This window comes from Ictalurus punctatus, chromosome 8 (assembly GCF_001660625.3).
Source record: "Ictalurus punctatus breed USDA103 chromosome 8, Coco_2.0, whole genome shotgun sequence".
NCBI lineage: Eukaryota > Metazoa > Chordata > Actinopteri > Siluriformes > Ictaluridae > Ictalurus > Ictalurus punctatus.
Genome location: NC_030423.2, coordinates 15,985,044 through 16,011,269, shown reverse-complemented (window position 1 = coordinate 16,011,269; position 26,226 = coordinate 15,985,044). Strand labels below are relative to the sequence as shown.

The 26,226-nt window shown below is 37.6% G+C and overlaps 2 protein-coding genes across 5 annotated transcripts; one reads left to right on the top strand and one right to left on the bottom strand.

Moving 5' to 3' along the window:
* Positions 1–1,003: 1,003 nt before the first annotated feature.
* On the top strand, positions 1,004–13,557 carry ubxn1 (UBX domain protein 1). 4 transcript variants are annotated; one of them, XM_053682008.1, is made up of 10 exons: positions 1,004–1,008; positions 7,681–7,743; positions 7,825–7,878; positions 7,955–8,073; positions 10,136–10,211; positions 10,300–10,491; positions 10,578–10,629; positions 11,137–11,259; positions 11,362–11,539; positions 13,214–13,557. In XM_053682008.1, exons 2-10 carry the CDS (start codon positions 7,685–7,687, stop codon positions 13,252–13,254), a joined length of 894 nt encoding a protein of 297 aa, XP_053537983.1. In that variant the 5' UTR covers positions 1,004–1,008; positions 7,681–7,684; the 3' UTR covers positions 13,255–13,557. The 4 variants fall into 4 exon arrangements, with proteins under 4 accessions (XP_053537983.1, XP_017329714.1, XP_017329713.1 ...); XM_017474225.3 differs by lacking the exon at positions 1,004–1,008 and adding an exon at positions 6,920–7,014 and having other exon boundaries at positions 7,684–7,743; XM_017474224.3 differs by lacking the exon at positions 1,004–1,008 and adding an exon at positions 6,963–7,014.
* A 49-nt stretch (positions 13,558–13,606) lies between these two features.
* si:ch211-114c17.1 (pre-mRNA-processing factor 39) lies at positions 13,607–25,929 on the bottom strand. Its single transcript, XM_017474221.3, has 15 exons — positions 25,844–25,929; positions 25,018–25,256; positions 24,748–24,873; positions 23,872–23,990; positions 22,888–23,055; positions 22,348–22,534; positions 20,948–21,052; positions 20,584–20,823; positions 20,362–20,488; positions 19,295–19,566; positions 18,595–18,779; positions 17,591–17,665; positions 17,323–17,479; positions 15,454–15,539; positions 13,607–15,315 (listed from the first exon to the last, which is right to left on the bottom strand). The coding sequence occupies exons 1-14, from the start codon at positions 25,899–25,901 to the stop codon at positions 15,465–15,467; spliced, it is 2,133 nt and encodes a 710-aa protein (XP_017329710.1). The 5' UTR covers positions 25,902–25,929; the 3' UTR covers positions 13,607–15,315; positions 15,454–15,464.
* Between the last annotated feature and the right edge of the window lie 297 nt (positions 25,930–26,226).

The following is a 26,226-nucleotide window of genomic DNA, read 5'->3' as shown; positions in this document are numbered from 1 at the left end:
TCTGTGTAAATTGTACAAAGTGTACATCTAACACAATTTAAACTTATAATGAAGGTCTAATGTGGCATACTATTTTTGACATACTATTATGTATGGTAGTATACTATTTTGATATAGCTCCATTTTGTACGTTGCATTGGCAGCATGCCAAATAATAAGCTGACGTTACTTTTAATAACAAAAACTAAAAGGATATTGAAATGTAAAGCAGGATAGTGTGGTGTTTTTACTTAATTTACTGTTTAGTGTGAAATGTACTGCAGACTGCAGCCTGGTTATTCGCTGTTCATGTATAAGGATGCAAACACACTCACACTAGCTGAGTGTTTAGTGTGTGTGTGTGTGCGCGCGCTTCGCCTGCTGCTGGAACATCTGCACTCTCGTGACCACGAGGCAAATTACATGCAAATCAGATCTGCACGGTTTATCTGAGTGCTTCGGTTCGTGCAGATTTATTTAAAGGTGCTACTCGTCAGATATGCAACTAAGTGAAAATGAATCCCTTTTAATGCAATACTATGTAATGTATAAATATAGCAAGTGTAAACTGTAATGCAGATTGGATGAAATCAACAAAAAATGAGGTAAAACTAAAAACAAGTAGTGTCCTTTGAATATTCAATGCCAATGTCAAAATGCAACAAGAGCGTTTGATTTGAATAACTATATTTGCTTGAAATCATGTAAGAGTTTATTCTCACGTGCAACACATGGGGGGAAAACTGTGCAACCTAGGTAAGGGAATATATATTCTATCCTGTATTAACCATCTTTCTGTAATAAACCTCTTTTTTTACCTTCAGAGGACAAGTCTGCAAATGTTGTCTAATTTCCACGACAATTTGGCCTCTCCTGGCTGGGCTGCACGAGTCTTTTAAGCTTTTCTGGACAACAAGCAAACCAGAGGATGCTCAGGGAAAAGTTTCACTCTGAACTCCGTGCTGACATGCAGGTGATTTGTCCTTTGTTGTGCAGAGTGAAAGACCGATGCAGCCTTCCCAATGAGTGGTAGGAATCATCAAGAATTTAGAATTAGAATTTTATGAAGTCATTGTGTATTGCTGTCTCTATGGAAGGGAGTCAATGATATAAGAAATGCAAGTATTACATGGAGCGATTTCTTATAAGAAGTTCCAGGAACTTCGCCTTTGCGCCGGCAGAGATATTGGTGCTTCTTAGATCACAGCTTCAAAACTAAGATATATACCGACAGGTATATATACGTATATATACGGATATATACCGAGAGCCCAGTTCGAGCAATGAATAAGTAAAGAGAGTACTTATTAAGAAGCGCAAGAGGCGCAGTATTTTTGCAGCAGGTTATTATCAAGTGGCATGCCCCATTGACATTTGGCAAATTTAACGCACAAGTAAATTTTACTGAGATAAAATAATTAATTAATTGATTGATCGATTGATTAATTAATTGATTGATTGATTGATTAATTAATCCTGCTTTATTCTAACCTGTAGTAAGCATCTGTAATAAAACGAGTTGATGAACATACAGTACTGTGCAAAAAAAAAAAATTCCGTTATAGATTTTTATTTTATGACTTCTACATTATCAAGTCAGTACAAAATTTTTTTTTAATTCCCAAACATTAGTTTTCCAGCACAAAATTAAATGTTACAGAAAAATGTTTGTATGTCAATAAAGAAAGCAGCATATTATATGAGACTACTTTTCAGACAAAAAAAAAAAACAAAAACACAATGAAGGCTGCTGGGTTTTGCTGCAAAAATAAGAAACAAGTGTGACAGTCAAAGGCTCCAGAAGAACTGTGGCTGGTTCTGCAAGATGCTCAATAAAACTTACAGCTAATTTCCTTATAAAACTGCACAAATTGTACCTGAGACTATTATTTTTTTGTCACACCAAATATTTACTTTGTTTCATTTACTACAGTTTGCTGCTCTTTACTATATTTTTTTTAAAGGAGAAACATTTAATTGAATTATTTTGAAGGCATCTTTGCTGTGCAGCATTTCTTTGCATGAGCCTAAAACTTTTGCACAGTACTGTACATAACTCCAGTTTTCTGTCACCTAACAGAAAAACAAGAAAAAAATGTCCCAAATATACATTGTGTCATCTGAGAAAAATGTAGCAAAAATCTAATCTTTTAAAAAAAAAAAAAAAAAAAACAAAAAAAAAAAACCAAACACTGCATTTTACTGTTATTGAGTTTATTACTAGTTTTAGTTGAAGACTCTTGACTCTCCATGGCTTCTTGGGGCAGCTCTTGGTGACTCTCTGCAGGTAACAGCTCCTCCACTGGCACTTAGAAGTCTTCCATATGGAGAGACTGTTACATCCAGCAAGCACCATACCTGGACCTGAAATGGCATCTGCATTTGCTAATACAGCTCTCAGATGGAGGTCATCTAGTACACATGCAAAAAACAAACAAACAAACAAAAAACACAACACATTTAAGAAAACAGTCCAAATAGCTTGATGCTTATTTTATACATTCAAAATTACCAAAGGAATTATTAAGAGTTCAAATATCAAATGTATTTTTTACCTTGCTTTTTTTTTTAGTTACTCAGCAGTGTCACATGTTCTTCTCTGTGTTATAACCAGCTCACATATTTCTGACAATCCTATCAGTTCTGTTCCCTCAGTACAGCACTTAGTCAATGAACTTTACCCGCTCTTGTCCTATTTCCTTGAAAGCAACAATAAAACCACTTGTATTTAGACACTTTGACCCCTGTAACTACAGGCATTCAAAATATGTTCAAGAAACTTTTTTTTAATTAATACAATATCCAGATTCACATAATTTACCAAAAAATAAAAAATAATGTTTTACTATAAATTGTGTGAGAGCACATGAGGAGGATGAACTACTTCAGATATTTGTAAAAGATTATATATTTCCGATGAAAATTTGCAATAGCAATTGGACAATGAACTTTACCCGCTCTTGTCCTATTTCCCTGAAAGCAACAATAAAATCATTATATATAGATACTTTGACCCCTGTAACTTCAGGCATTAAAATATGTTCAATGAACTTTTTTTTTTTTAAATTAATACAAGATTCACATAATTTAACAAAAAAAGAGGAGGATGAGCTACTTCAGATATTTATAAAAGATGATGTATTTCCACTGAAAATTTGCAATAAGCTTGCCCAATACACAGACCAATATCTCATTCTTCAACAACTACTTGTACAAAGACTTTATGGTTTTCTGTAGCCACCTTTCAAATGACATTATTCACCTACCTTTTGCAGCGTTCACCTCGTATGATAATAATATAGGCTACAGGAAGTATTCGCAGTATGTGCTGATTTAAGAAGAGTTCAAATGTGTAACAACACAAAAGTCTAGATGTGATCTGATCAAATTGCTTTTAGTGGCTAAAATCTAGTCAGAGAGGCAAAAGCTGAAAAATGGGAGAGAGTTACATTACCTGTAACACCTTTGACAGACAGCCTGCAGTGTGCTGTCCTCAGTTCCTTATTGCCTGTTTGCTGACTGCTGCAGTGGTTAGTAGATTATTACACATACAATACGTGTTCTCAATGAGTAACAAGCCCCACTCCCTAGACTGCATCCGGTTACATTATCATTTCTATTGTAAGAACTAATTCACAAGGACTTGTTTGGTGGACACTCAACATAATCTGGAACATTCCAGAATTATAGTACATTTTCTGTCCCACCCACAAATTTTCATGGAATTGATGATCAGAACGCCCAGAATATAAAATAAATTACTGGTTGAGTACAAAAAATGTTGTCTTAAAACAAAATCAAATAAAAATCAAATCAAATAAAAAAATGTTTTAAAATATTGATTATAATTCAAGTACACCACCAAAAATAGCCATTTTTTGGATGGCCAAATTGTACAAGCCAAATATAATGGATAAAATAAGCGTTAAAATCTTTCTTTTCTTCTATGGTATGGTTGATTTAAGTGTCTTTTAATTGTGTAAAAAATATCTAATTTATTAATTTATTTTAAATAATAATAATTTAATGTGTGTCCCACATTTTGCACTCAACCCTGTTATGGAAAGTTATATAGCCTGATTAAGGAAATAGAAAAACAATAGGACACATGACGTGGCTAGAAGACAGGTAAGTGTCCTCTTCTATTTTCTTTATTTCTATCATCTTTTTAGCATTGGTTGCCTAAGTCCATGTTAACAACTCAACCCTGCTACTAACACTATCAGTGTAAAAAGGTACTTATTTTAAAGTTTTCTTTTTTCATTTAATAAATGTAATGTCATGATCTTGACAGTGACATTTCATTATTAAATCAGCATCTTTCCCTGAGAAAATATAAATATTAACATCAGTGCACAACCCTATTACCTACAACTCTGTTAGCTGCAACGGTGTTAGTAGTAACCCTGTTTTAGTAACAGGGTTGCGCAACAGTAACAGGGTTGCACCCTTTTTCAGTTTTCTTAAACGAGGTCAATCTTTATAAAGATATTAAAATAAGATATTTATATAAATTGAACATTAAATATAAATACAATTTGAAAGGTAATAGAACAGCTGGTGGGGATTCAATGAGGGTTGGAAGTTGTTTAGACACAGGTGCATGAGGCCAGCCATGGAAAGAGTGCACCAGATGATGTAGATGACACATTCAAAAGGAAAGCTAACAGGCTTGTTAGGGGTGGATATTCCAGATGCAGCAACACTCTTTAAGGTAATAATTGAGGGTCAATCCAATGTCAAATTATTTTATGTGGATGAGGTGGCTGTTGAGGAGGCCATAAAAGGAATGCCAGAAAACCTTACCTTAACACCTGGGCACATTAGTTACCATGACTTCAGCTGCCTGTGTTCTACAATGGGGAACATTCAATAGACCAAATCAGCTATGACCTGTCGAGTCATGGACTCCACAAAACCTCTGAAGGTATGCTGTGGTTGAATGGATTGAGATCTGGGGAATTTGGTGGCCATGTTCCTCTTGAACAATTTCTGCAGTGTAGCAGGGACCATTGTCCTGCTGAATGAGGCCACTGCCATTTGGGAAAACTGTTGCCATGAAGGGGTATACTTGGTCTGCAACAATGTTTAGGTAGTTGGTATGTGTCACAGTAACATCCACATGAATGCCAGGACTCAAGATCTCCAAGCAGAACATTGCCCAGAGCATCACATTTCCTCCACCAGCTTGCCTTCTTTCCATAGTGCATCCTGGTGCCATCTCTTCCCCAGGTAAGTGACACACAAACACACTTTGGCGTCCACATGATGTAAAAGAAAATGTGATTCATCAGAGCAGGCCACCTTCTTCCATTGCTCCATGGTCCAGTTCTGATGCTCACATGTCCATTATAAGCACTTTCTGTGGTGGACAGGGGTCAGCAGGGGGCTCTGACCAGTCTGCAGCTACACAGCTCCATACACAGCAAACTGTGATGCACTGTGTGTTCTGACACCTTTCTATCATTTCCAGCATTAACTTTTTCAGCAATTTTATGCTACAGTAGCTCTTCTGTGGGCTCGGACCAGACGGGCTGGCCTTCGCTCCCCACAAGCATCAATCAAACTTTGGTGCCCATGACTCTGTCATCAGTTCATCGGTTGTCCTTCCTTGGACCACTTTTGGTAGGTACTAACCACTGCATACAATAGTGAAACAGGGAACACTCCACAAGACCTGCTGTTTTGGAGATTCACTTCACCTGCTATTCACTTCACCTGCTTTTAATGTTATGGCTGATTGGTGTATACTGTTTTATGTTTTGCATTTTAATAAAAATGCAAATAAAATCATCTAAAAAGATATTTTCAACATGTTGTTGACAAAGAGGTCAGTTCATACTGTTTTGTACTGTTTTTCACAACTCTAAGAATGACCAGCAAAAGTAATGTGTCTCTGCAACCCTGTTACTGTTTGCAACCCTGCATTCAACTCTATTGTATAATTTTAATAGAAAATAATTGTAAAAGATGTTTTAAGCTCAGGAATTTTTACACTATTGTTACTTTAATAATGTAAATGTTTACATACAAAATATATTTCAACAAAAATGTATTAAATACTGAAATGTAAAAAAAAAGTCTCATTTTATGATGATGGACAAATTAGTTAAATAATAATCTAAATAATAAATTTAAAAACTTTAATGAGATATTAAGGGATTACTTCATGGATAGTTAACATTTCTTTACACTATGATAATGAATTAAAACAAGGTTTTTAATGATAATTTTTCAGGTTCCCCAATATTGGTAACAGGGTTGCACGTAAAAGCTAAAACATCTAATGAATAAATTATCTTTGACACCTGAGCTGGATGAATGCATTTTTCTGAAGGTTTATTACCTCTTTTCTTAAAATACATAATAGAAAATGTGAACTAAATATGTAACATTTTGAAGAGTTTTGATGCCTAAATTGTCCTCCAATTCTGGAATGTCTCATCTAAATCTAGGCCTAGAGGCTAGGATCTTTAATTCCAGTGAAGGGAAATTGTAATGATAGAGCATACAAAGACAACTTGTACAATTGTGTGTTTCCAACTTTTTGGTAACAGTTTGGGGGAAAAAAACAGACGTCCACATGCGTTTGGTCATATAGTGTATGTCATGTGATCAAAAAATTTTAAATGGTAGTTGTTGCTGTGGTATACTAAGAAACCGCTTCAGATCTTGCAGAAAAGAAATTAAACAAACAATCAACTTCATGATGAAGAATGTAACTTCACGGTGGAGAATGTAACTTCTTCATGTCAAGCTTCATAACACCACCCCATTTTTGATTATTTTCCTTTACAGCATGACCCGTGCTGTATTCCTTACTCAAATCAATACACTAACCATGGCTTAGTTTAGTGGAAATTGGGTTGTATTTTTTAATCAGGTATCTTAATGGTTAGTTTTATTTCATTCAAGAAGTACCTAGAAGCGTCATTAAACTCTCAGGGTGGTTTCTGGAAACACGGAGCGAATCGCGTTTGGAGTTTTCGTCCCTCTGGTTGTGCCGTAGTTGTATATGGACGGGAGAGCTGCTATGTAAGAAACTGTTATGCTAACTAGCTAACATGGCTAATAAATCATTAAAAACCGTTACTACGCTTTTAGTGCATTGCACATTTTGGATGTAACGTTAATATTTTAGATTTTAATTTGTTAGTTTTTTTTATAATGTAACATGAGCTAATATGTGTAACTCTGGTTTAGAAGCAGCTCTCAGCTAGCTAGGCTGTGACTTCTTCTTGAACGTTGGTTGACAATGCACAACTTAGCCGGTTGGCTATCTGCTAGCTAGTGCACTTCTTCAGCATTTACCCTTAACTTGGTTTTTGAGGAGGAGTACAGGTGATGTGTGGCATTAGGCATAAAGAAAAAAAAAAAAGTGTGACATTAGTCTTCGTTTTTAATTTTACTATCAAGGGAACTAGTTCGCCTAACCTGCTAATAAGTCAAAAATACAAACATGCATTATGTTTTATGTTGCATGATAAATAAGTTAGCAAGTCGTAAAAGCGTTAAACCCAAATGAACACATAAGATACGGGAAGTTAATTTGGTGTACAATCACGCCAACACACCCAGATGCTGTAGCTGCCTCAAATAAATTCATAGGAATGTTCAATATATATATATATATATATATATATATATATATATATATATGTGTGTGTGTGTGTGTGTATGTATAATATTAATTTATTTCAGCAGAATGGCGGATTGCACGACGTTAGAAAGCCTCCTGGAGATGGGCTTCGACAGAAACAGAGCGTAAGTTATGAGTTTTGCTGGTTATGAATCATTGTATATGATTCTTCTGCACTAGTGATTCATTTCTGTGTTGTTGTGAAGGGAGAAGGCTGTAGCACACACTGGCAACCAGGGCATTGAGCGAGCTATGGACTGGTAAGTGTAATTGTTTGACTGCTGTAATGATGCTGTGGGTCGGCTTTGTTTTCATTTTCCTGATTGTCCTCCACAGGCTGATGGAGCACGAGAATGATCCAGACATAGACGAGCCGTACGTGCCACCAACAGGGAACGTTCTCAGTTCAACAGAACAACAGAGTCCGTCCCAGCCTGACCCTGAACCCACTGAATGTAAGACATTTTTGCTTGGTTGCACAGCATTGGGTTTTTGTTTTGTTTTGTTTTTCAGGTAAGTTTTTATTGGAGATGCTGGGTTTCATTTTAAAGTGACAAAGATCACAGACTCCTTTTCAAATCAACTCAAAAGATACAGAAAATAAAATGTATATACACACATACACATAATAATAAAAATAATAATAATAATAAAACCCATGTATACTTGGAATTAAAAGAATCTGTTAAATCTACATATTATCCCACCCCACCACCTGATGAAGATGAAATCCAGTTAAAAAGAAAAGGAATGTAGTTGGGGGGGGCAAAACAAAGACAACTAAACTGCAATGCCACCTATGTCCATTAAATAATGGTCTTACTTTTAAAGGGGTCATATCATGATTTTTAAACATTAATTATTTTGTTCATTGGGTGTAGTAGACATGCTGTAATGTTCAGAAAAGTCACATACTGTACATTATTGCAGTACCTCTTTTCCCAGGCTACCTGAAACGCTCCGATTTCTCCAAAGCGCCTCCTTCCAAAAAGCCAAATGCTCTGATTAGCCGGCTAACCCGTTGCGTTGTGACTGGCCAAAAACCGCAAGTGTGAGTCGGAAATGTAACGCCCCTTGGGTTAGCTTCAGTCTCCAAGGCTTCTAAAGTAATTCTAAGCTCCTAAGCAACATGTCGTCGGTTTTACCGACCAATCAGTTTGAGCCCGATTCAGATTCTGAAAATGCAGATGATCGAGCGGAACAAACTTTGCAAACATGACTTGAGCAGAATGTTTTACAGTGGTAAGTTTTTATTTTGTAACTCTCTCACCTTTCAGATTCAATGTAAATTCCGATGCCCCGTTGTTGCTCTGCAAAACTACACTATGTACACAACTTCTTTGTGTACATAGGTACTCATGTGATATATCTTAGGAACGCTAGGTTTCTTGTGATTCAGTTGATATAAACCATTTCAAGATACAGTCAAAACAGCCGCTACAGTCTCTGCCAGACCACCAACATACAAAAAACATTTAAAAAAAAAAACTGAGGCAACTTGGAAAACTTTAGCTAGCACATTAGCAGAGGTCTACAACTGAGCCACAACACAAAACTATGCATTTGAACAGTCAATAGCAGATACTTCATAAGATAATCAAACACGCTTACATGTTCTGATTAAGAAGCACAAGATTGTCTGAGCAAAGTGGGTATCGCCTCACTTTTCAGGGGTTGTCTTCGTGTATAGCCTGCATTGTACTCGCCCAGGTTCAGGAAGCTATCCTCCGTAAAATGCCCTGTGTACAAGCAAACATTCTGGTTATACTGCTCAGGAACAGCGTTATAAACAAACAGCAACCACTGATTCCTAATTTGTTCGTTTTCAGAAGACTGAACAAAGTGTTTTTGCTTTCGCACCGAAACACACAGCGTCTCTACCACATGGCAGCTGAATTCACTGAAGCCTCGCCTTTGTTATTCACGCCTGCCTTTGGGCGGGATTATGCTGACAGTGCACGCTGTGACGTAGACATGTTACAGAAATAAATCTGGACTTTGAATGACCTGTTCTTCTACAAATGCAGAATGAAGAAAAGCCTAATGCAGTCATATTGTCTGAAAACAGGATAATGACATTAGGATAAATAATGTCACAATATGCTTTTCTAAGATATGGTCCAAAGAAGGGCAGTAGTTTTTTGCATTACATGTTTGTATCAGAATAACAAACGCGATACATTTTGAGAAGTGTGTCTGTTAAATAAGCAGTGCCCGTAATTCATGGTGACATCGATCATTAAAATACAACTGTTTCTAGTATATGTTGGTGAAAGTAGATTACTGTTGTCTACACTCAGACAAATAAATGAAGATAACGTTTTGTTTAAAAACTTACTGTTGTTGCTGTTTAAAGTCATTTTTTCATTTGATGATTTGCTGCTTATTAAATCTGACAATTTGTTGTCCGCTTAATTTCGCACACTCTTCATTTCTTAAAATCACCCTCATCATTAATGCATTAATGTACTGTAAATTTAACTGTTACTTTTTGTTTTCATTATGCATAAACCCCAGTTGCTGAAGAGCTGGCAGAACTGGAAGATCCCAAACAAGCAATGACAGAAGAGGAAAAGAAAGAACAGATTAAAAGGTTAGAGACTTGAAAAAGGGTACAAAATTTGGAGTAAAAATGTGTTGACCATAGAAGAGAAGTGCTGATGTTTTCCATTTCTGCTCAGGCTTGAGGAGTTGATGAGGGTGAAGCAGGAGGAGAGGAGAGAGAGGGAGCGGCAGGAGGAGGTGGAGAGGGAGAAACAGAGGAGGAAACAGGGCCAGGAGCTGCAGCAGGTCCGACAGAAGCTGCAGGACGATGAAATGAAGCAGCTGGCTGAACAGCGCAGGAGAGAGAAAATGGAGGACCGATTGGCAAAGTACTGCGAGCGCTGGATAATAAAATGTGCCAAAGCTCTTTATAGTGCATCTTTTCTGTTCTCATCTGGTGTTTGATCTTTTACAGGCAGAGAGTCAAAGAGAAGATTGCACGCGACAGAGAAGAGAGGGCACGCAAGGTATTTACTTTTGGATTTTAAAAAAAAATTCATTTCCTGTTAACGTGACCAGTGAGATGCAGCTGGGTTGGCTTCCTGTTTTTCCTACACTTCAATGACCGAGACATTTTAGGGTTTAGTGTGTATTTTCCAAACAACATCGATTATCTTTTATGTATGTGGCAGATATCTTGACTGAGAGCTTCTTGTTTCTCTCCTATTATTATTTAAGGGAGCAGTTTGTAGATTTTAGAGTCTTTTGGCTCCACCTGTTCTGGTGAAATTATGTATACTATGTGAGCTGCCTTTTAGGGAAATGGGGTGGAGCTAAATTTTGGGCCAAAAAAATAACTTAACGGAAGCCTCCGATTAAGAAACAAAAACCTACCCAGCTCAAATGCATGGCAATACCCATCCTCCCTCCATCCCTCCCTCAGTAACCACACACATATAATTATTATATGACTTTGAGTACTCCCACATTACTGCCTCTTTAAACCACTGTTCGACCACTGGGTCTTTTCGCAGTTTGGCGGCAGCTCTTCGAGTACAGCCCTGACATCTCCTTCTTCTGAGGCCACTCCCCGGTCTCCTCCTGAGAACCAGGGTCCTCCCCCAGCCAAGAAAGACTACGATGAATGTCGGATACAGGTAGTCCACAGATATGTTCAGACTTTTCTGTCTACAGAAGGTTTGTCTCTGTAATGTGTGCTGCAGCTGACTCCCCCCCCCCCTTCCCCCTCCCTGCGCTAGGTTCGTCTGATGGACGGCTCTGCGCTGATGGCAGTCTTTAAGGCCCAGGAGCCTCTGGCTGCAGTGCGAGTGTATGTGCAGATGAACAGCTCTGAGGGTGAGGACTTTACCCTCCTATCCCCTTACCCTCGCCGTGTCTACACAGACCTCGATATGGAGAAACCTCTACGTGAGCTGGGTAAGAAAAATTCAAGTTGGGATGTTTATAGAGTTAGGGGCTACTTCCACTCAGGACTATGACGTATTTCTGTTTTGAAATAGAGTGGTTCTTGCGTTTCCGGTAGCATTGTTTACATCTGGCAATACAGCAAGGCAGCAAGACACATCGTTAGCAACAGCACAATTCTTTTTGCAGTGAACTGTGTGGGCTAATGTTAATGTGGGTGTTTGTTTCTGTCAGTGGGTATTTTCTTACCTTCATAGTAGTTCAGAGTATTAACTGCATAGTAACATATGATGAAACATTCAGTTTGAAACTTTTCTCCAGCTTACTATAAGGAGCTTTGCAAGCGTGCTTTCATATATGAGATATTTCAATTTATTTTCCCGGGCTCCTGCAGACACCATGGGTAAAGTATACTATTATAGTGGAGGAACTGTTGTGGTTAAAATGCAAAAGTGTTTGTGCAAGTAGCCCACTGGTACACAGTATGTCAACACACTGGTCAAAAGTTTGGAGACACTTGTTTCTCATGATCTAAAAAATTGATGAAATGTTTGAAATTGGTGTTGTAGACAAATGTATTTGTGCCAACATATTAATTTCTTTCATTAGAAAACTAACTTTATTTTTTTAGTGGATGACTTGGAGCAAAATATTCCAAAAAGCAGCCAGTAAGTGTCCAGCGTAGGTGGGAACTCCTTTAATACTGATTAAAAAGCATCTCAGAGGGATTTCTCAAGAAAATGCAAAGAATACATTTCTAGAAATTCAAGGCAAAAAAGGTGTCTAAATTGAAGATGCTAAAATATATATATATATATATATATATATATATATATATATATATATATATATATATATATATATATATATATATATATATAATTTTATTTTAACTGGATTTTTTTTTATCACAACATAATTTCCATAGTTCCATTTGTTTTATTCCAGAGTGTTGATGACTATTGTTATTCTAAAATAAATAACAAATAAAGAATGAGTGTGTCTAAACAGATACGTGACAAACTAAAGGAAAACTGGAATAAACGAGTGAAGAAGCATAACAAGTGCAGATGCTTCCAAACAGATGTGATTAAGCCATTTGTTGACATGTCCCCTTACAGTGAAGTGTCACTGCAAATCAATACAGAGTTCTTCAAACTGATCACCTATGTCCCTTTAATGATGAAACATTTGTATCCTGATGGGAGTGGTCTCTTCCACCATGACTCTGCCCCTACCCACAGGGCATGAAAGCTCAGTGAAACGTTTGCTGTAAATCATATCTTTCACAGTAACAAAAGCTCAAATCTAATTCAACACATGGGATTTTGGACCAACGTGTTCGACAGCACACTCCAGCAGAAGCATAGAAAAGCCTAGAAAAGTCACACTATTAAAATACATGTTGGATATGAATTGTTGATGCAAACAGCCTGAAGAAAGATACACTGCAGTGTGAAGGCATCTGCATCCCAGGAGGATGCATGGAACCACACAATTTTTATTTTCATTTCATATTTTCTGTTCAGCTGTAACGTTACTCTATATCCCAATCCCATTAGAAGGCATATAATGTGTTTTGTGCTCCCTTCAGTTCTGACCTTTTGGAGTAGCTTTTGTGTTGCTTGCTAAATTGAACACATGGGGTTTGTTTTGCTTACAGGCCTTGTTTTCCCTTTTCCTCAGGTTTGGTGCCTTCTGCTGTCCTTGTGGTTGCAAAGAAGTAAAGGCAGACTAGTTTTATCCAGGTTCTTCCTCCGCTTCTCATACAGTCAACAGAAGACAAAACTGGCTACAATCATGGACCGGATTTTATCTTACACGTCATTTAAACAGTCAAACCGGTCTTAATGGGTATTATACCAATAAAACATATAGTCACACTGACAGCAGAGCTAAGTGAACATTCAAGTTCTGGTTCTTATCCTTTATTTCAGTGATTCTGCTGTGTATTATTTCTTGCTGCGTTTGGAATAAATTTCATTTTTTGGCCTATGGCCCTACTGTAAATAAAATACACTTAACCATTACAGTTGGTACAAAGATCAGTCGTGAATGAGCTACTTGTAGACGGCAAGCAAACATTTTTAAAATAGACATCTTTATTCATGAAAAAAGATGGCATAAAAGGACAAATGCAGTTAAACATTCTGAAATATATAGGAACATCCAGGATGCCCGTTGGGTGTGGAAGGTGAAAACATGAAATAGGGCTGTTGCAATTTTAAAAAAAAGTGCAAAAAATGTATAATTTTTATTTAAAAACTTAAAAAAAAAAAAAAAAGAGTCACTTTTGATGTTTCCCAAGCATTTACACAGGACAACTTGTATAAAACAAAGCCTTGTACATGTTATCTGCACCTCATATACAAAAAGCATGTCGAGTAAATATTTCTGTTAATGTGACTTCTCCCTGTAACACTATCACTTTTCATGTTTTGAACATTTCACATCACACCACTCAAGACTAACAAGGAAATACAACGTGTCTAAATAATTATATGAACACCACAACACGAGACGTGATACTGTCCTTTGCAGCGGTATCATGCAGAAACAATAAGGGCATATTTATCTTACGATAAAAACAAACAGCACCTTTAAGGAAGTAAAGTTTACTTGTACAATTTTTAATTTTACAGTTTGGAATTGTTTTATGGTATGATAAGCTAGTCTAAATATACGACAATATTTCTAGAGAACTTAACTGAATTACAGAATTAATAGACCATTTAAAAACACAAACCATTGGTAAAGTTTTTTTAAAAAAAAAATTTTTTATTTGCACAGAGAACATTTTATTCTCTTTGCACAAATAAAAGAAATCTCCTTAGTCTTGTTTATTAAAGATATTTTTGAGATTTTTTTCCTTTAAGATCTCTTACATGGTCAGTATTATTATGATGATTAGGGCTGGGCAATATATCAATATAAATATCAATATTATATTACATGATACACATTTCTGAGATCGTTGGTACGGTGATGTATTTAATGTTTTTATTAATTACAAATTAAAATGGTACTGAATGGATGCTGTTGATTGACAATTAAAAAAACCCCACAATCTTCTTTATCTTTGTAGGCATTAAAGAAAAGTATCATCAAACTCAGTTGAATTGTTTATTTTACTACTGTTTTGCAGACAGTTTGCTAGCTCAATTATATATAGTGATGTGTATCATAGAAATGTCAAAGTATCATGATATATTTTTGTCATATTGCCCAGCCCTGGTATTTATCATGTTGTTATAAAATGAAAGACAGTGGGCAAAAATATATAGTTGTTTGGTTTAGTTATATCACGTTCTCCTGTGTGTTTGATAGCGGTCATGTATTATAAAGTTACAAACACGGTAGGGGTGGCAGCTTTTACCACAGTAGCGGATTACAAAAGGGATGAGAACCACTGGAGTAGGGACAGTCAGCGCGAGTTAATCATCAGATCTAACCATGAACCTGCAACAACTGTACAAGCTTGGTTTTGTTGCACTGATGTCCAAATATAATTACAAACAATTAATACAAGCTATCTTACTGCTCTAATGGCTTGACATGTACATTTGTGACAATTTAAAAGCTTAGAAAAAATGTTTAGAGGGAAAAAAAAAATTATACAAAGATGTATTCCACAGAGGGACACTGTTTTAAAAAAAAAAAAAAAAAAAAGGCAGATATACTTCAGTCTGGTCAGATTCCAGAAAAATCACCAAGTATAAAACCCAGGCTGGAACAGTCATTACCATGGGACGTGAATAAATGTTTGAAATTAGCCGTCCATCAAAGCACTGAGAAAAAGAAAAGGAAAAAAAAAGTTATTCAGCTCACGTGCATCATCACACTTCCATTAAACATCAGGCCATGGCAAACGTGTTCAGTGTGAGATCTTGCCGTGTGTATGAAAGGTGATACTGCTGCACACAGACCTGTCGGGCCCCTAACTAGGAGGGTAGTACTGATTGTACTGGTTCCAGGGGTTGGAGTAGCCACCATATCCTCCATACTGCTGTTGCTGAAAAACAGCATGCAAATTTTGATGCATGAAATTTTGCAATTTGGAAACAGCTAGAGCATTTACCCAATTTCATTTCAGCATTTTAACTGAAGTACATCTTTTCCGTCACGTGATACAACATACGCATGAATAAAAAGGATTAATTGCACACATGAAACAGGAACTACAGTGAGGGAAAGAAGTATTTGATCCCCTCCTGATTTTGTACGTTTGCCCACTGACAAAGAAATGATCAGTCTATAATTTTAATGGTAGATTTATTTGAACAGTGAGAGACAGAATAACAAAAAGAAAATCCAGAAAAACGCATGTCAAAAATGTTATAAATTGATTCGCATTTTAATGAGGGAAATAAGTATTTGACCCCCTCTCAATCAGAAAGATTTCTGGCTCCCAGGTGTCTTTTATACAGGTAACGAGCTGAGATTAAGAGCACACTCTTAAAGGGAGTGCTCCTAATCTCAGTTTGCACAGAAGCAATCAATCAATCAGATTCCAAACTCTCCACCATGGCCAAGACCAAAGAGCTCTCCAAGGATGTCAGGGACAAGATTGTAGACCTACACAAGTTTGGAATGGGCTACAAGACTATTGCCAAGCAGCTTGGTGAGAAGGTGACAACAGTTGGTGCGATTATTCGCAAATGGAAGGAGCACAAAAGAACTGTCAATCTCACTCGGCCTGGGGCTCCATGCAAGATCTCACCTCGAAGAGTTGCAATGATCATGAGAACAGTGAGGAATCAGCCCAGAACTACACGGGAGGATCTTGTCAATGATCTCAAGGCAGCTGGGACCATAGTCACCAAGAAAACAATTAGTAACACACTACGCCGTGAAGGACTGAAATCCTGCAGCGCCCGCAAGGTCAACCTGCTCAAGAAAGCACATATACATGCCCGTCTGAAGTTTGCCAATGAACATCTGAATGATTCAGAGGACAACTGGGTGAAAGTGTTGTGGTCAGATGAGACCAAAATGGAGCTCTTTGGCATCAACTCAACTCGCCATGTTTGGAGGAGGAGGTATGCTGCCTATGACCCCAAGAACACCATCCCCACTGTCAAACATGGAGGTGGAAACATTATGCTTTGGGGGTGTTTTTCTGCTAAGGGGACAGGACAACTTCACCGCATCAAAGGGACAATGGACGGGGCCATGTACCATCAAATTTTGGGTGAGAACCTCCTTCCCTCAGCCAGGGCATTGAAAATGGGTCGTGGATGGGTATTCCAGCATGACAATGACCCAAAACACATGGCCAAGGCAACAAAGGAGTGGCTCAAGAAGAAGCACATTAAGGTCCTGGAGTGGCCTAGCCAGTCTCCAGACCTTAATCCCATAGAAAATCTGTGGAGGGAGCTGAAGGTTCGAGTTGCCAAACGTCAGCCTCGAAACCTTAATGACTTGGAGAAGATCTGCAAAGAGGAGTGGGACAAAATCCCTCCTGAGATGTGTGCAAACCTGGTGGCCAACTACAAGAAATGTCTGACATCTGTGATTGCCAACAAGGGTTTTGCCACCAAGTACTAAGTCATGTTTTGCAGAGGGGTCAAACACTTATTTCCCTCATTAAAATGCAAATCAATTTATAACATTTTTGACATGAATTTTTCTGGATTTTTTTGTTGTTATTCTGTCTCTCACTGTTCAAATAAATCTACCATTAAAATTATAGACTGATCATTTCTTTGTCAGTGGGCAAACATACAAAATCAGCAGGGGATCAAATACTTTTTTCCCCTCACTGTACATGCAAAGCAAAGCTAAGTCCTGCATACCTGATACCAGTTGCTATAGTTTCCATACCCACTCATATCTCCACCCATCACTGGAGGAGGAGGAACAGGGGGCACAGCAGGCGGAACAGCTTGTGCAGGTGCTGCTGTACCAGAGTCATCATCCATTTTATTCATTTTCTCCGGATCGTCGCTATCACTACAATGATTAAAACAAAAACAAAATAAACTTTTTAGCACTGTGTTAAAAAGTACATGAAACCTGAAACAGAGATTGAATAAACATTGTTGTCCGTGTTGTTCCTCTCACCTGTTCTCTGCTCCACGCTTCTTTGCACCGAGATCATTCAGAAGCTTCTGGTGTTCCTCGTAGATACTCAGCACACTGCAAATACGCAACCATAAGAGTCATCAGCTACATCGGACCAGGGAATACAACACATATACATGCATGCTGATACTCTGATTTTTCCGGTAACCAGATTATTGAAGTGTCACATAAACAGCCATGTTAAGATACTATGGATAGTTTTTCCATAGAATCTTAACTTGGTGTTCACACCGGCAGTGATATTAGGCGATAAAGAGGCCCGAAGTCTGAGACATCGGGCATTAGATGAAGCGACTGTTAGCGTCTTGGAGTGGGTGGGGCAAGCAGCACAACAAAGTTAAGCAATGGTTAACTTGATGCAAATAAGAAAACATGATTTGGGGGTTGAGGAACTGTGACATGTTTCTTTTTTTCACCAGACTTGGAAACATTTGGTTTTTTTTGGCTCCACATATTCATTCCTACTTTCTCCTGAGGGAGTCCGTGATGCTTACTGTACTGATAGGATTGAATGAACAAAATAGATGCCAGAATAGGACACTGAAATCATGAAAAGCAAACTCAGTAGACAGTGATGCAGTTGGGTTTTTTTTTTTTCTGTCCACAACTTTAGTTTCAGTGGGAAGATATCAGTCTTGTGATCACATATGGTTTTAAGCATGTATTGTAGTTGGATATAGTTGTGTGGATATCACAGTAGCCTAGCACTACCAGTGAAACCATGGCAACTGGCAGTAAAGATAATAATGGCCACAAGCTGACCAGCACAGAGCAATTTGATTGACAAGAGGTGTAAAAATGCTGCCTGGGTGAGTGCAGGGTAAAACCACAGGCATCTACAATAAAGTGAAAGATTATGGTTTTGATTAAAAGATAACGGTGGTGCACACAATGTTTCTTAATTTACCCCAAAATCAACAGCTGGCCTATTAAGATGAATGAAATCCTTCATCACTGTTATCTTATCCCGAGTAACTCCTGACCTTTGCACTGTGGTCCCAAAATCCTCAGCAAACTGCAGGCCTCTTTGGGAGAAGAGGATCTTGAGGTCTGACGAGAGAGGTGCAGCTAAAGCTTTGCTCACGCACTGCTGGACTCCTCCTCCATTGAGCCGCAGATCCCCAGATAGCTCCAGGTCAAGCAGGTTCAGGTAGAGCTTACTGTTGTCCTGGACAGACAGACAGACAGACGCATAATTTTAATGTGCAGCAGAGTTGTCAAATAGCCCTTGCTCACTGACGTCCTGTTCAGACTTGGTATTACTATCTGTCTCGGGTGAGTCCATCACAAGAGGACAACCGAACCATTCACACCTGACCACTAGTGATACTACTAGGCATTTGCTGAAATATATTTTGTGTAATTATTATTATTAATTTGTATTTGTGGTCTTATTATTTGTGATTTTTTTGAGGTGGTGAATATATACACCATAGGCTATTTTTTCCCCCATATAATTAAAAACAAAAAAGTAAGAATCCTTAAACATGACAGACTTTAACCAATTTCTGACCAACAAGCTGATGGATGTACAACAGAGGAGTAAACGCGGTACTTTGAAGCACACTGGGCCTACACCTCATAGCAGTGAAATTTCAAACCAAACAAAAACAAACTGTGCACAAACATATGTAGAATTAAAACAAAACGACAGAATTTCAGATACATGGATGCATTTCTTACTGGACTAATCTCAATGGCCTCTTGCAGCACGGCGCGAGCCCGCGATGGATTCTTGCCTAATTTGTGAAAAAAGCGGGCCAGTTTAATGGAGTAAAAGGCATGAAGGTACGGCTTGTCTTTATTCTCTTCAACTGCCTCCTTTAGCAGTGACTCTGCCTTTTCCAGATGACCCGCCCTCCTCTCTAGTGCCACCCTCCGGAGCCGCACCATGGCCAGGCCAGGCATAGCCTTCTCTAGAGCTTCTAGGATACGCTGTGCCTCCGAGGTATTACCTGCAAAAGAGAACATGCCACAAATTTACATATTAAAGAGAAACATTTATTTATAAATATTTATTAACACTGTAAAACGGTTTCACCAATTTACTTGCAGCAAAGATGCAGTACATTTCTACTATCAGTCTGTGCAGTCTATAGCAATTTTGTACAAAGAAGAAGTAAAATTCTGCTGCTTTGGACCAGTGGAATCAGGGGATTGGGGTACTACAAAAATTGTCACCATGACAACTTATGAATTTTTAGTGACAAATAAAAAAAAAAGTTTTTCTCTATTTATTTTAAGAAGTCAAATATATATATATATATATATATATATATATATATATATATATATATATATATATATATATATATATATATATATATATATATATATATATAAATACAAAATATTATAAAGTTAAATATTGAGATATTTAAAAAAAAAACATTTTACTGGCAATTGCAACAAACTATATCTATATAACTACTATATAACTACTTCTAAATAAAGAAATTTAAAACACATTCTTATTTTTGTACTTTGTCGAAATACTGAAGGATTTGACATGTAACCTGTAAACTCCCCACTATTCCGCATGTCCGATCATGTTTTGGCTCTGAAACTAGTAGAAACACAGGCTGTTTAATTTTTTTTTGCAGACTTCAGTACCAGCATTTCATCGGTACAAAGGTGACATAACTGCACAAACAATTGCATTGTTTGCATTTAATCCTTGTGACAAAAGTGTCATCTGACCACTACCAAGTAACTAGTCATGTTTCCTTTTCCCTTAAGGTGTTCCTCACCATGTCTCTCCTCAAACATGGCCCACTGAAAGTGAAAACTGTGCTTGTATGGCAGGTGGATTTCACAAGCTCGTCGATATACACTGCGTGTCTCCTCCAGACTGCGTGGCTCTAAATAATGCGCATACTACGACACACAAAAACAAAACCATCAAATAAACGTGCCACACTGATAAAACTCTGTTGTATTCACCAAGATACGCTCAGTTTGTCTTACTCTACCTTATCCCAGAACTCCTCATAGAGTGCACAGGCAATGAGGCAGCGCTCAAACAGAATCTGCACCCTCCTATGGCCAGCGATGCCTTCTTTGACCTCTGAACCCTCCTGACCTTCCACACCCGTTCCCTCAGTGACTGCATTTGCTGCCTCAGCTTCAAGCATCTCCCACTCCAGGTACGTGTGCCAGGCTTTCAGCTGGGTCCGATCCAAAGGCTTCACATGGAAATATGGCCTCTTAATCTGAAACAGGGAATGGGGAAAAAAGAAGAAAAAAAACATTACAGGAGTCACAACAAGAAAACAGGACTGGGCTTTTAATTTTAAAAACAGGAGAGAAACACTGCAATTCTATACAAACTCTTACCGCATCTTCATAATTCCATCTCTTCCTGACCTCAGCCTCATTCTGCTGATACATTTCCTCTCTCCTAGCCAAGATCAGCTCCAGCATTTTCTGTACTGCTTCTTCCTACATGGAAAAAATATATAATACTATACAACATGACCAGGAAAAATGGCCGACAACATAATCATGAAAGGAACACACTCTGTTGTTGTGGCAGTTTTATTGTAAAGCCGTTGTCACTTATACACATTTGTGGAAATGGTAATTAATCAGGAAGTGGTTAAGCTAGGGAGAGCAAGTGAGACCTCGAAGTTGAAAGATTTCCATGAAATTTTTGGGAAGTATCACATGCAAAAAGAAACCTGAAATTTGGAACATTTCAGAAATATATGCGTTATAAAAGTAAATAAATGTCAGGTAAGTGCCACATTCTGTGATTTATGAACCAAAGAGCACTCAGAATATGGCGTATGTCAACTGAAGACAGGTGAATAATCAAATGCAAGTTACCCCAAATTCATTGTATGCTGGATTTGTTATGTAAAGGCCCTTTCATGGAAAATGTGAATTAATGAAACTTGGAAAAGAGAGTTTAAAGGCTGCAAATTTGAAAGACATAAGACCCAAACATTATTGTTAAAAACACCATCTGCAAATATATCAGCCGATATTATTTCTATATGGTCAAATATTAAGACACAAGCAGTTCTCAAACAGACAGCAGGTACACCAATATACATATGTTACTTCATATATTTTTTTTAAATAAAGATGCTTAAGATTTCACCCTGTTGTTGGAAAATTGTAAGTTCAAATTCTGAAGTCACCACAAACATCCAAAAAAGGACAATTACAACCCCTGCTCCTCACCTCACAAAAAAAATATTGTCTTTGATAATTGATAAAAACTAGTCAGTCCCTCCAGGATTTGGCGAAACTCCGCGATATTTGGAGGAGCTTGCAATTTTTAAAAATTACAGCAGATTTGGGCCAAGACACGTCATGACATCACAACGTGCATTCAGCCAAAACCTTCTTCGATTCATGTGCGTCGGAAATGAGTACAGCTTAAAGGTCTCATTTACCAACAAATATCACTGAGAAAGACCAAAACAATTTTGTGCAATTGCAACTTCACAAATTCAAGTAGTTTTCCAGGAAAATAAATAAATAAACAAACAAACAAAAAAAATAATAAACATGGCTAAAATGCTGTTCCGGCTGCATAACGGTAGGTTCATTAATATAATTTTTCTACAAAATATATATAGACATTACTCTGACATAAGTACAATGGTGATAAATCCCCAGAACATTAACGCCAGCTGATTTTATCAGTCAAGCCTCCCTAATGCAAGTACATGAATCCCAGCACATGTATTAAATCAACTCATTAGATTAAACTGTAAATTCATTACCGAATCTTTGTCATCGTTTGCAGGATCGTCCTCCCCAGGCGGTCTTTCCTCTTCCTCACCAGCTGTAGCATCGGATCCCTCTTTCTTAGCCTGAATCTGATTCTGCATGTACTCAGCCTGCACCGTCTCGTATTCCTCAGCGCTCAGCACATCCTGGAGTGGACTTGATGTTAAATGACGCTTTAATCTGCAGGGACAGTAACAGGACCATTTACATCAGCCTTAAGAGTCTCCAGCACAACACTCATTTTCTTATGGACTGTGAAAGCAAAAGACAAAACTCAAAATTGTGATATTTTGGAGATCTGAATTTTGTAGTGCTGAATTGCAGGTGTTTGACAGTTTACCAATAAGGCTTTGGGTGATAAATTCAGCTGCATCTATATATGAAGGGGGGAAAAAAAGATCACAAGATATGATAGTGAGAAGAAATATCAGCAAGTTCTCACAAATCTGTGTGTTTGTATGCGGATTTGTGTCTCAAAGTGAACAGCTGTGTAAACAACCCTCTTAAATCCTTTTTCACTTGTGTTGACATACTTTTCATAGTGGGTGCTGTAGAGCTGGGTGGGAACTCTCATCACACGGTCATAGACTGCAGTCATGGCCCTCAGGTCTCCCTGTTCTTTCTCCCACTCAGCATACAGGTCCCACAGGCGGTCTGAGTGCCAGTCCCAGCCTGCTGCAGCCAGAGCATCCTCAAACACACTGCGGAACAGAGACAGGTTGCAGAGCGAGACCATAATAAACCACCCAGCCTTCAGATTTCTATTCAAATTTTTGGGACACTCGAATCTGATTAATCAGAAGGTGTGTATTACTTTTCTATAAAAGCAGCTCAGACTGTAAAAGCATTCTGGCTGTAATTCGAATTTCAGCTGTCCACAGAAACAATTAACTCACAGGGACTTGTAATGCAGATACTCTGCAGAAACGGATTGAAAACTCATGTACTTTTTTTCTGGGAGGTACTTTCCAACAGTCAGAGGTAAATCTGTAACTAAGTTCTCTCAACAGTGTTATAAGAGAAATTAAACAGCTTGGGCACGCTGTTACAGTACAGTGATCTACTTCAGGGTGGTGTTGATTACTTTTCTACAACAGTGCCCTCTGTCGTGTTTTATTCCTTATGCAATAAACGAGTTAACAAATTTCTAAAGTCACAGAAACGGGTATTTCCATAAACTAATATAAATGTGCATATTGTTCCATTTTCTATTATTGTTTTTAAACGACAAACAAGTATTATAAATGTGCTGTATTTAGTCTGTGTAATGTCTGGCATTTCCGTGCACTTTATCTTATCTTGCAAATCCAAAATTTACAGAACAGTTCACTTGCTTTAATGAAGGAAACTGAGCAAGGCTGAGCTAATGGGGCACTGCTGGTAAAGTGAGTCAACTTAGTTAGTCCAAATAAAAATAAGCATGAAGTGATATCTATTTAACTTAAATAAATAAATAAATAAATAAATAAATAAATAAATAAATAAATAAATAAACAAACAAATGGGTTTTATGTTACCTGCGAATGCGCTGTATCGAGTCAGGCAGGTTCATATTCAGTGTGCCAAGCAGGAGGTTAATGTAATGTATCCACAGATCCACACTGAGAGGGATTACCGTCAGTCCTTGCATGCATACCTGCAAATCAGTATCATGTGCTATTATTCGGTAACTAATGAACACACATTTTGATTTCTACTTTTCGCTGAACTGAAGTCAGTTTAGTGAGTGGGTATTTATACTGTAAATGAACAACTTAATTCTTGAATCAGTCGTCATAAATACAAAACACAATATGGACAGCGTACCCAAAATTAAACAAAAGCATTGACATTTTTTGTTGAAATATAGGTTATTCCACATTTAAAACCCATGTCACTTGCAGTCCACGAGGACAGAATTGACAACTGTTAAGACCGAGTCCATCTACAATAGCAAAGAATTATAAATCTTTTTTTATTTTAGTCATTCAGTTAAATATATTTTGTTACTAAAGTATGTTATGTGAATGCTCAAGATTTCAAGAGAAGCCATTCAGGTTCATGACCTGTTTTAAAGTCTCACAGTACATTCAGATCTCTATGTAGTTTGCGCTTAAAGTTTATTTAGTTAAACGCTGACTGATTTTAACTTTTTTAACTCTTTTGTCCACTATGGCAGAAGTTCTTCTATCAGTCATATTTATAACACTAAATAAATACAGGCTGCTTGTACAGCAGGTTTTCTATAGTGCCTTTGAAATTAAATGACTACAATAGTTATATAAACACAATTAAAAACTAAAAGCTGCATCTCGAATAAATGGTAACTAGTGTTTGTTCAACTGTGTATATTAACATTTCGTGCCCATCATTCAGGAAATTCAATCTCTCACAGTCTTTACAGCATTCCACACCTCCTCAGCCTTTTGGTTGTGTCCTGCTCGCCTTTCCAAATCTGCAAACTTCTTCCAGTAGCCATAGCAGAGCGGGTATCTCGCCAGGAACGCACCCAGGGCCTGACGAGATGCTCTCAAATGACCCTACAACAGTTCGAAGATGTTTGGTTGGAAATGCACGAGTGGGCCTCAGTTCAGAGTGACAAAATGATGCAATATTGTTAATAAAGCTTACGTGCAGGTCATTTCAGTGTATTAAATGTACTTCACAACAATGTTTCTCCTCACCTCTTGTTCACAGTACTGTAATAAATCAGTCCAGCTGTTGAAATCCTGTGGGTTGTCATTCACCAGATTCCACTGTCTGTCAAATTCCACTGGCATTTCTCGACCATCCTCTTCCTCTTCTCCAGTCACTGGAGGTGCGCTGTAGGCTAATGACGGATCTGCCATGTCTGTTCCTCCCATGTCTTCAGATACCGCTAAGTCAGGCTGGGGAAAGTTAGCGACCTCGGGAGCTTCACACCCTGTGAGTATAACAAATAATTACTTTATTACATCACTTAAAAATGTTTAGATTTTTTTTTACAAGCAACTAATGCAGCCTCTCTCTTTCATATATAACACATACTGTACACTACATGGCCAAAAGACATCCTATACAACTGTGTGCACCCAACTTTGTGGCAACAGTTTGGGTGTGCTGGACAGGTGTCCACATAGCTTAGCTCCAACAAACCACTAAACGTGTAGTGGAGTTTCCTTTTTCAATTTCTGGCAAAGTTGCTCAGTTTAAGCCTGGGAAAAGCATTAGTTCTAGTTCTATGATAGTGTTTTGTACCTCCAGAATTAAACGTAATCTTTAGCTAAATAAGTGTTTGAATTTTTTTATGTTTCCTGAACAACAAAACTAGGATATGAAGTTGGGTACTCTAAAAAGAAAACAAGACGAATCATCAGATAATGATATTCAAGCTAAGCTAAGCTAGCTTGTTAGCTAACGTCCGAAATGCATAACTAACAGATGAATAAAAAACACACACAAAGATTTATTTAACATTTAAAAAGATAATTTTACGCAACATTACAAAATATATTTAAAATATGTAAAAACCTGAAGGGTTTGTGAATTCCGGGTTGTCGTTGAATTCTTCCGCGCCTTCAGCCGCCATAATGAGAGGTAACAAATTACGTCAGTAATGTGCGACAACTCTGTTTGCGTAACCGTAATTTCCTGTCTTTTTGTTTCCTATTTACTACAATGAGCATATTAATGTTCGGTTTTCCATCTGGCATATTCACATTTCAAAGAAAAAAGGAGTGTTTAAGAATCCAATATGTTTTTAATCAATCAAGCTCCATCACTAGTGCAGAAACTTAACCAGTTACCATTGGCCTTAATGTGACATAATTAATATAAACTGTCATGGAAGCTTACATGCCATTAATGATTAATTGTGCTTAACTTAGTATACATTGTATTAGATCCTCATGTCA